The sequence below is a fragment of the Etheostoma cragini genome, chromosome 13 (assembly GCF_013103735.1).
Source record: "Etheostoma cragini isolate CJK2018 chromosome 13, CSU_Ecrag_1.0, whole genome shotgun sequence".
NCBI lineage: Eukaryota > Metazoa > Chordata > Actinopteri > Perciformes > Percidae > Etheostoma > Etheostoma cragini.
Window position 1 is genome coordinate 23,381,518 of NC_048419.1, and position 11,142 is coordinate 23,392,659.

Genomic DNA, 11,142 nt, shown 5'->3' on the forward strand with positions numbered 1-11,142 from the left:
GTGTACAGTAATAGCTACATCTAAATTGAGATTTGAGTTTTATATTTAAACTTTTATGCGTAACTGGTAATTTACGCACAATTTCCCATTGCATTGAATCTAGCACAAGAGGCAAGTCTTGGTCGGGATCACACAATGATGTCCTGACTGACACAGAAGAAACTAGAAGAGGGTTACAGCCACTGAACTGGCTTTGTGACTCTCTTGGTCAAACACACAATTAATGTATTAATTAAAATGCTCAAATTATGCTCATTTTTAGGTTCACAATTGTATTTAGAGGTTCTATCAGAAAAGGTTTACATGGTTTCATTTTCCAAAAACAAACACCATATTTGTGTTGTATTGCACATTGCTGCAGCTCCTCTTTTTACCCTGTGTTTTGAGCTTTCTGTTTTAGCTACAGAATAAGAAATCTCACTTCTGTTCCATCTTTGTTGGCAGTCATACATGCTCAGTACCTCGGTAAGGACTACTAGCCAGTCAGAAGCAGAGTAGGAAGGCGTGCCATGCTGGCAGCTCGGCGAGCATTATAACGTGTTACAAAGTGATGCACATATGTCACAGAAGTAAAGGCTGGACTACAATAGATCTGTTTGGAGCAGTTTGTGAACAGTGTTTTCTGTTGGAGATGGTAAGTCCCTTTGGGGTGGACTTTTACACTTTATAAACCTACGACGTGCACAAAAAATATATATACTGTATATAACAAAATGAAGGAAAGGGAAAAAGCCAAAAAGCATAATATGAGCACTTTAATAATTAAATTTGGCTATTTTCTACAGTTGTGCAAGAAGTTCTCAGATGGTTTCCTTCGGTAAAACTATTAATAAAACACTTTAAAAGTAGGCACACTCGAGCGTGTCATGCTTTTTTGTTTGAGTTTTAACTTCAATAAGCAGCAATAGATTGGGCTGCTTAACAAAGCCATTGCTCAGGTAGTACAATTTAATTCCAAAGAAATAGACAACCTGTACTCAACAACTGAACATTGCTCCTTGAAAAATTCAATATTTTGTCTTTATCCCCCGCCACCCCCTTCGGAGACATGACTCAGTTGAACCTTTCTTTGTAATATGAGGCCATGGTTTCCAGACCTACTTTGGTTTAAGAGGCTTGAACCTGTATTATGTAAACATTTTGTGTATTTAATATGTAGAGTGTTATACTGCTTCAGGGCTGAAACACTGCTGGAAACAGCATCTAATGTAGGTAATACATGTCGGCAGTGGTGGATGAACACATCTTTTACTTAGGAAAAGTAGCAATGCTACAATATAAAAATAACCCTACCCTCTGTTACAAATAATAAGTCATGCAGTCAAATTTACATTAAATTTAAAAATACATTTAATACAAGTACAAGCATCAAAATACACTTGACCCCAAATCTGAGACAAACAGTGACTGTACAAAGAATACATTACATGGTGATGCCACATTCAGTAGGCATATTGGCTTTGCTCCATATTATTTAGCACAAAAATCAATATTTACTCAATAATCACCTTACAAGCCTTATTCTTTACAAAAACTAAATTGCAAAAAGACAGTTTCCTTCTCTCTGACTTGTTACAGTACATCACAGTCCTTTCACCAAAACACAACATGGAGGCTTTCACCCCTGCCTTATTTAGTTCAGTTAAATCACACTAGAGTTGGTTTTCCCTTGGTGCGGTTGTTTGGGCAGGTGCAGATGCCGCAATCGCACTCGGATGTGCACCAAAAGCGGGCCCAACTTGTGTACGGTTTTCATGCCTATGCAGAGGATTCAGCCTGGAATTGGGAGGTGGTGTTGACAAGGTCTCTTGGAAGACTTTCTCTGGCTTCTTGCATCTTTCTCCTGGCCCTCTGGAAGGCCTCTGGCAGAGAAAATATACTAATTAACAACTTGTAATGAAACAAAAATAGTAAAACTACATAGTTCAAAATGAAAACCACAACCTAGCTGTCAAACTGATATTTAATCTTCCAAATACTGAATAACCATTTGAGTGAATGTCTTTACCCAGGATGGTGCAAACAGCTCCTTGCTGACTAAATCCTCCCAGCTGGTCAAAAACCTTCTGCCTCCTCTTCTTCAACATGGTGGCATCAACAAAGGCCCTGAAAAACCAGCATACATTTAACCACACTCTAAAGGAAACTAAAACATTTAACAGTGTGATCTATAATGATGGTTAATGAAATATTTTGTAAATAGTGTGTACTCTTACAAAGACTGAGGTGCGTTATTAATTTCTACACCCAAACTGACACATCCAAGGTGTACTTACCTGGCTTGCTGGAGGCAGTGCAGATTAAAGGTGACACTTCCTGTGGTTTCAGTGCAAAAGCCAAAGCGACTCAGCCTCTCTCCCTGCATCCATGTATGGAAGAATAAGAATAAAAAAGGCATTCTTTAGTACATTATTAACATTGTAATGAACATGGACATAAACAATGCAGGTTCCAAAATATTCACAAATGTGGCATTGCAAATGCATCAGGAGGGAGGTGTACACAAAAACAAAACCATGTGTCTGTTTGTCAAAGAACGTAACACTAGATGTGTTTATTTATTTAAAAAAACTCTTCAGGGTGCCTTTAAAGAGATGCTATGATAATTGATGATTTAAACAAAGACATTATACATTTTTACAATTTAAGGAACGTAGTAGTGATCCTACTCTGGGTTTCCATGTTTTGGGGCTTTTCCAATCTTTGATGCACAAACATTCTGTACTTTCACCATCTCACTACTTGCAGTATCATCAACAGCAGCCGAATATGCATTTATTTTGAATTTTCTACCATTTTCTCTTCACTTTCTATTAGTAGCAGCATTTTTTCAGACGTCCCCTATCATCAGATGACCCTATTTACTCTAACTCTGCTTACAGCCACAAGACAAAATAACATAAATTCAAATGACAAAAAAAGAAAAGAAAAATAATGACCTTAAATTATACATCCCTTCTCCACATCTCTAGAGCTCCAGAGGTTTGAGCCTACCTTAAAGGTCCCGGGTATTCTGACGTAGCTGTGGTCTTCGAGCTCCGGAGATCCTCCAATAAAGAAGCGCCTTAGTGCAGAGCCTGTCCCTGTCTGAAGGGGTCTCCACGTATGGCATGTTATGGTATGTTTACCTGGCACACACACAAAACACAAAATGTGTGAAAATAAGACAGGGGAACTGATTAAATGTACTTTTACAAAACATGTACATGTTTTTTGTGGGAGAATTAGTGATTAGTTCAGCATCTACACTTCTAATCCCAAAAGATAACTTTACGCGTTCCTTTAAAATATAAAATGAAAGGTTTCTATTATAAATGTCAATGAGAGATGAAACAACAGCAAAGTAGCAGCAAATATTTAGATATATTAAAGATAAATCAACAATTAAAATAACGCGATCGTCTTCATTTTAATCCAACAATTTTGCAGTGTACACAGCATACCAGGCAGGGCAGGAAAAAGCAGATAGCCATAGCCTTCAGTTCGATAGCGCTGCCACGAGTCCAGAGAAAGAACCTTGAAGTAGATCACTGGCCACTGGAGAATTGACTCTAAAAACAGGAGAAAACTCAAACTAAATCCCTCATATTTAACTAATGCATGAAACAAAATATTTAAAGACAATATTCCATGGCTGATACTAACCGTCACTCTCTTTTTCACTCATGTAGAAAGCCTCAAAGCTAAAGGGGTAACTGAAGAAAGCTACATTTTCCTGTTGGCAGAGAGAATTTTAAGGGGTTTAACAAATCTCCGCAGACATACTTTGAAGCTGTTAACCAGTTTGTTGTACAGTATATCATACACACCTTCCCTAATGTTTTGGTCCGGCAGGTCTGGGTAACACCTGAGAGAGACTGAAATGGCAAGCTGGACCAATCTAAATCAAACATAAGTGATACACTGCATTCAGTTTATTTGATTTAAAAGGTTTCAACATACCTAAGAAATGTAAATAGTGTCATATACTGTACTGTATGTGACTTACTGTTGGGCAGTTCCATGAAGAAGTGGATGTATAAGTTATCATATTCGAAGCCTTTGGCCAAAACTGAGTAAAGAGAACAAAGAGATGTCATTGCCAAACATAGGCATTTTAGAAATATATACATTAGTGATGGCCACAGCTTTCCTACTCACCTATCTCTCCATTCATCAGGTAACGCAGAATACCTGCAGGAGGCTAAGGGAGAGACAAGCAGACCACCATTAGAAGTGTTAGATGGTTAGTTTAACATTTTGTTTTAAGTCCAGTATCAATATTTGATTAGTCTATATCCACGACGTTCCACTTCCAGGATTGCTCCTTTGCCGCTGAAAATTCCGCTGGATGTCCCTCTTTTCCACCGGATGTCCGTTACCTTCCTCTTTCTTTGTGTTGGCGTTCTAAACTCCGGTGGATTTCTGAGGACTATGGTTAACTTCTTCTCAGATCTCTGCAGGGTACATCCAGACAGCTAGCTGGTCTATCTGTCCAATCGACTAAAACATCTTTTGAACGTACATGTTCCACCAAAACGAGTTCCTTTCCGAGGCGATTTTGCAGCGGCACTGTGGCTCTGGCCGCTGCTTAGCTTCACCCATGACGATTGTGACTGGTTTAAATAAAAAGCCAATAAACCACAGCACGTATTCTTCCCATCCCGGAATGCTGTGTGGACTAGCCAGACCCGCCTCTGCAGTGCTGCAGAGAAAGGTCTGGCAAAGAGAGCGTAATATACTGTATGATCAATCATTTCAGTCATTTTCAGTCAGTGATGTCAAAAATGTTGGTTTCAGCTTCTGAACTGTGAGGATTTGCTGCTTGTTGTAATATATGACAGTTTGTCTACTCAGACAAAACAAGCTATTTCAACCTGTCACCTTGGTCTCTTGGAAGCTGTAAGGAGCTGTGAGCCCTATTTTCAGATCAAAGTCAGCTTTAATGATAGTTTATTAAATACTTACCATCTCAAAGTCGTGTCCAACAAGGCTATTGAGGTACTCCTTGTGCCGTACGTACAGCTAGAAACAGAGAAAAAAGGGATGTGTCAATTAGGCATGGGCCGGTATGAGTTTCTTCGGTTATCGTACGGTTTCACCGTATTTTGCAATCACAGCTTTAATTGTGTTATGTTTAAATGTCTTGGTTGAAAATAACAACTTTTTTTTTCATTGAACAACATGTATTTTATTTTTAAACACACTGCACACTGGCAGGAGACATTTCTAAACTGTAGTTTCTGTCTTTGACAACTTTTTTTTTTTGAAACATCTCATACCACAGATACGGTATGACAAAAAAAATTGGTGGATAAGAAACCATTAGTTTTTGAAACAGCGGTATACCTTGAAACCGGTAACCGGCCAATGCCTAGTGTTAAGGCGGTTTTATGCTTCTGCGTTGAATTGACGATGTACCCCCGCAGAGCCTTCTGCGTCTACGCCTAACCCTACACCGTAGCCTGACACCTCTCGAAAAATGAAACTACGTGTCACGGCGACGCACGCCTCTTACACGATTATTAAACGGTATGAAAGGAAACATGATGGAAATTAACTCACGTCTTTGTACATGTTCTGCTCCCTCTCCTGTTCCTCTGGTGGCATGGCTGTGCATACATTCTCCACAGTGAGACGCCAAACTTCCCTCTTCTCCCCCGCCGTTACAATCCTGCACAACACCACACACAGCAGACTGGTTGTCTTTCATTTGTCGGGGAAAAAAACAAATCCCTTTATCCTTATAAAAAACATACTTTTGTTTTCTTTATTTAGTCAAAATCCATCCAAAATTTGTCAATAAATTGTAGTCGTTGACTTTTAGTCAGGACGAGTGTAGCTAAATATGCAAAGTGTAGTTTTACACTGTGCCTTTCCGGATCATACAGTCGTTTAAAAACATGTTGCTATGATATTCCTCAATACTGGAGCCATAAACCGTCTTTTGTCATGTTGTGAACTTGCCTGTAGGGCTCTTTGCCTTTGTTGAAGTCAGGTTTTACAATGACAGTTCCGCTGCCATCGGTTTTTATGGTTACCAACAAATATTCCTTATCTTTCTGGCCCAGCCTGAGAAACCAAACATGGAGAGAAAAAAACAACTGAATCAAACAACATCCACAGATAGATTTTTTTTATGCTGTCAATGAAACGTGCTGATAGCAAACGGTACCTTTACTTTGTCAATTTCTAAGCTGCAACACTAACCTCCTAACGGGCAGAATCAAGTTGTCGAGAACAATACAGACCGCAGGGTAACATTAGGTGGAAACTGATTGATGATACTAATGGATGAGTCCAGATGGAACCACAAAAAGTGAACTAAATGTAAATGGGGTCTTACCTTCCAGGGGGGGCCAGGTCTGCCATGATGTGCATGGTCTGCATGGCATTATTCACCACATGACTGCTTTTCACAAACTCCTCTGTGGGCTCCCAGTTGACAATCTTTGATTTAGGAATACTACAATCTCTGCAAAATATGCCAGACCATCCTATCACATGACTGTGACAAACATTTAACATTGCATTACTGTCTTTGAGGACTTATAGACATCATTTCATCAAGTTACTTAATTAATTTAGATTTTAACTGCATTGTATTAACACAATTCAATGCACATAATGTATGTTCCACAGACTGAAAGTTTGTTTTGGGGAGACTCTAATTACATGCATTTTGAGAATTTACAAACAGAAAACAGACTTCCCCAATGGAAGAAAATCGGGATTACCAATCCATCTAAATAAGTGAGTTTCACTTACATGGTGCGTCTATCCTGCCGCCTGTGTCTCAGATTGGCCATCCTTTCAGCCAGGAATGTGGGGCTGGATTTGGTTGTTGTCAATAAGTCAGTGGAGTGCTGCTTTTAGGATCAAAGGAACAAGCTACTTACAAACACAGTTACAAGAAGAATCCTGAATACAGTAGTTTTTTGTAATCAAAATCTACCATAACAGTGTGTTTTTTAAACATATTTCATAAATAGATATTACTTTGAAGGTACCTGCGCATCACACTGCGGATCACTGTACACCAAAGACTGTGCTCAATGGTAAACACATTAATACGAGTAACTACAATAAACTGACTCATTCACTCAGTTTCTAATGACTCTTATTTAGTTTTGTAAACTAATACATAACTCTGTATTGTGAATTATTGGATGATGGTGTTGATATTGTAGGATGCAGCTCAACCTACCAGTTGGTGGAATGGAAGACAGCTGGTGTAGCGGTCATGATCTGTATATGTGAAAATCCTGTGATTACGTCGGCCCTTAGACTTGTTCAGGGCCTTGACTTCTGCATGATACTGACGGTCCAGAGGGGTCTGACATGTTGCCTCGCTCTGGAACAGCTCCATCTCATACTGGGACCACAGACAGAAAGACATGATGGTATGAAGGAGGGGTAAAGTCATAATAGAAAAATTAGCCTTAACTCTTGAACTTTGAGTTATGCATTTTTAATCACTTTGAGCTATTTGAAGTCATTATAACTTGCTGAAGGCTTAAAGTTCTACCTGACTAAAGAGTTTCTCCTGCCAGCCCACCACCAGCTCCTCCTCATTATCACCTAGTGACAGAGCAACACAAATGTCAAGTTATTAAAATATGCTTTGAAGGAAACATCTACCGTAAATACATTTACACATGGTTAAACACAAGTTATACATAATGTCTGTTACATTCCTGTACACGTTCTGGTGTTATATTACAGGTTATATGTTTATTTCTAGGACTGCAGAACAAACAACCATATTTTTATTATTTTTATTAAAAAGAGTGTTTGTTTTAAGTTGCTTTTTGTAAATATATATAAATGTTTACTAAAGATCAAGCAAAGAAGGCAAGTTGGTGTAAGTTGTGCAGTACTTGTAAAGTACAAGAGACAAAAATAACTTGTTAGTATGGACATCGTGATGTCCCATCTTGATCCTTTTCCCAGCAGGTACAATAATTCACCTGTCTGGCCTCGTGAGGTGAGGGTTTCCAGTTCAATGTCCCCTCTGTCTTGCTGGGACAGAACTTGCTGTTGGAGGTGCTGAGAGAGGGCTGCTGTAGAGGTCACCTTCTCTATACGCACCCTAAAGTGGGAGACAAATGAATATCGTGCTAAATCAATACAAAATAAAAAACGTTTGCACGTTGGAATCGTTGTAGCTAAGCTAATGTAAACTTTACCATTAGCTGTTTACCTTATTCTCAAGTTTTTGACAGCATCCCGGGACCGATACACAGCTTCTCCGGTATCTGTGTTCCAACTGTCCGCCATGACATTCATATTTAGCAGGTAAACATTCAAAAAGCGCTCTTGTTTTGATGTAAGCAATGCTAGCACCTATAGTTAGCTATAGTTAGCACGCAGCTACTTTTTCGTATTTTTCTTGCTCGCAACAACATGCAATCTGTTACCTAGCTAACAGCCTGCAGCGATTGCAAATGTACGTGGCGAGAATGTCAGCGAATAAACGGTTAATGCTGTAATTAACAGCTACTTCAACAAGTTTTCAGTCATGGACACATTAGCAGTGCTAATTTATAGTTGTCGTTGCCATAGAGATGTGTAGCTAGGTTTTCTTCTTGGTTGGAAGTGTTGGTTGTTTATAAATCAACATTACCGCCTCCCACTGGACTGGAGTACATCTACTCAAGTAGCCTACTGGTACTTATAAGTTTAAATTCAACGTACTTTACTTGAGTATTTCCATTTTATACAACTTACGCCACTACATCTCAGAGTAATATGTTTTGTATCCCCTTCCTGTCCAGTGAAAACCATGTATCTGCGGATGGGATGATATTGAATATTTGTGATAAACTGAACAATGAAGTTATCCTTTATAGGTTGAAAAAATTATCCTACTTCTTAAGCTTATTAAAGTATTTAAAAAGCCTCTTGGATCAGCTGGAAAATGCATCGCCACAAAGCTAAAAACAGGGCTGTTTTTTTTCTGACAACGTGAAAAGTTGACTTTTTGACATGTGGTTGATGATGATGTTGCATTGCTGTAGATTAAACTAACCAGCACAAAGTATTAAAATTACCCCAACATTAAACATCTGGAGCAGTAAAATGCAACATACACATTAATGCAGCAGTAATTTTATTAGTGGTTGTGGTAAAGCACAGACAGGAACATTTTACTGCACAATGAGTACTATTACCAAGTACATTTAGCCAATAATAATATAGCTGCTATTTTTTGTAATGCATAACTTTTACTTGTAGTGTAGTAGAGTGTTTTCACAGTGTGATATTAGATTTATACTAAAGTAAAGGATCTAAATAGTTCTTTAACCACTGTTTGATTGAGCCGTTCCTACATTCAGCACAAGGTGGCGGTAATAGTACGGTATGCCAAGCACTTTACCATCAAATAAAAAGCGAAGAAGAAGGCGACATCTCCAAACCAATCAGACAGCCTGGCGGGTCTTGAGCTGTTGTTGTGCTGATCTGTCACAGTTTTGTAAAACATTATCACGTTCCTGTATAGATACAGTATGGCGTCGTTTGTGACTGAAGTCCTCGCAAGCTCTGGCAAACTGGAGAAAGAGGACCTGTCCAGCAAAATAAGCAAAATGTCGCGCAAGGTGGAAGATACCAAGGTAATCCACTAGCTAGCATAGCATTGGCTACGTAACGCTACGTAAAGTTTGAACCAGCGTTAGCAGTTAGCAGCGCTACAACTGAAAGTCATGAAACCGCTCTTATTCTTTGACAAACGTTAGCTACATTGTTACGGTTCTTTCTCAAATAAGACTAAGCTGCAAATACTGTATTTAAATACACAGCGGACTATTCAGCTAGTTTAATTTATGGCATTATCGTTAGTACTTCGCTGCTAACGTTAGATTTGCTGTGAAGTTAGTGGTGACATCTGACTACGTGGCTGTATTTAAATCCTTTAGAGAATAACTTTATACTATCTGCACTAGAGTTGTCTTACAGTAGGTCGCTGTATTGAATGAAGTCAGTGGTGGAATGTAACTAACATTTACTTAAGTACAAGTTGAGGTAACGTTTGTACTGTTTTTCTTTCCATGCCACTTCTACTTTTTACTCCACTGCATTTTTGCCTATTGTAATTTTTGCTTCTTTTTTCTGTGTGCGTTTATATTCTCCTTTGTCTTTCTTGTCTTGTGAGGACTTTAGGCATTGTCACATGAATGCATGCCCTTAGTTTGTTGCCTGCATGTATTATGAATCAGTGTTCTTGATGTGTGTGTAAAATTAGTCATGTCATTTAATTTGTATAGCACATTTAAAAGAACAACAGTACCCAAAGGGCTTTACAGGTAGAGCAGGGAAGGCAGAAAGAGTAGTGCAAGACTTTTAGAGCCCGGCCGATATTTGGTAGTTCCCAATCTATTGGTCTATTGGTATACAGGTAGATCGGGAAATGCCGATATATCGACATTTATAATGGCCGATAAAAAGGATATTTAAAAAAAATTCATTCATCAAAATAATTTATGATGAGATATAAATGACTGTAAATACTGATAAATTAGTATCTAAAAAATAAAGATGGACTATTTCTCTGGACAAGCTCTGCACATCATGCTCTGGACCTAAAAAAGGTCTCATTACAATGTATAGATGAACTCAGTTTTTTTCCTGATTATTTTTTAGGAAGAAGTATGTGACATGATAAACAAGCGGTATGGTGACTTCCTTCCTAGTCTCCAAGGATCTGAGGAGCTTATGGTACAGGTTGATGAGGTCTCCAAAGAAATGGAAGCTCTCAAAAACTGCATTGAGACTGAGGTATGTGGGAAACTGTTCATAAATGTAAGACATATAAATAGATAATAAATATTTAAACTAGGTCCCCTGAAAGTAAGAAAGATAGTGCCATCTGTGAAAAATATTTTACTCTATCATTACCCTAACATGTCTTTAGTCTTTTCTTTTTTTTCTTTAATACTTTGACTTTTTTCTCTTTCTTCATTCTTTATTTCTCTCATTTAATTGTTCATTTCTACTGTCCCTTTTTTTTGACAGTTTTTTTATGTGTTTCTTTTCTATATGCTACCTTTCTTCAATTATTTTAGAGATCCCAACATTTCAAGTCCCTTGAGTGTTTTCTTGGTTTCCTTTGCATGTCTTTTTTATATATATATATATATATATATATATATATATATATATATA

General features: G+C 38.2%; 2 protein-coding genes across 4 annotated transcripts in view; one reads left to right on the forward strand and one right to left on the reverse strand.

Moving 5' to 3' along the window:
• Positions 1-1,370: 1,370 nt before the first annotated feature.
• mks1 (MKS transition zone complex subunit 1) lies at positions 1,371-8,599 on the reverse strand. 2 transcript variants are annotated; one of them, XM_034890218.1, is made up of 18 exons: positions 8,183-8,599; positions 7,950-8,071; positions 7,508-7,560; positions 7,187-7,354; positions 6,748-6,845; positions 6,326-6,454; positions 5,947-6,051; positions 5,545-5,653; positions 4,948-5,004; positions 4,141-4,183; positions 3,989-4,051; positions 3,810-3,880; positions 3,646-3,715; positions 3,444-3,551; positions 2,995-3,128; positions 2,277-2,359; positions 2,009-2,106; positions 1,371-1,862 (listed from the first exon to the last, which is right to left on the reverse strand). In XM_034890218.1, exons 1-18 carry the CDS (start codon positions 8,266-8,268, stop codon positions 1,759-1,761), a joined length of 1,701 nt encoding a protein of 566 aa, XP_034746109.1. In that variant the 5' UTR covers positions 8,269-8,599; the 3' UTR covers positions 1,371-1,758. The 2 variants fall into 2 exon arrangements, with proteins under 2 accessions (XP_034746109.1, XP_034746108.1); XM_034890217.1 differs by having other exon boundaries at positions 1,372-1,862; positions 6,748-6,848; positions 8,183-8,597.
• A 1,964-nt stretch (positions 8,600-10,563) lies between these two features.
• Positions 10,564-11,142, forward strand: part of zw10 (zw10 kinetochore protein) — a 7,768-nt gene continuing 7,189 nt past the window's right edge. For both annotated transcript variants that reach the window (XM_034890215.1, XM_034890216.1), the window contains exon 1: positions 10,564-10,568. The gene's annotated coding sequence lies outside the window, so the exon portion shown is untranslated. The remainder of the gene's footprint in view (positions 10,569-11,142) is intronic.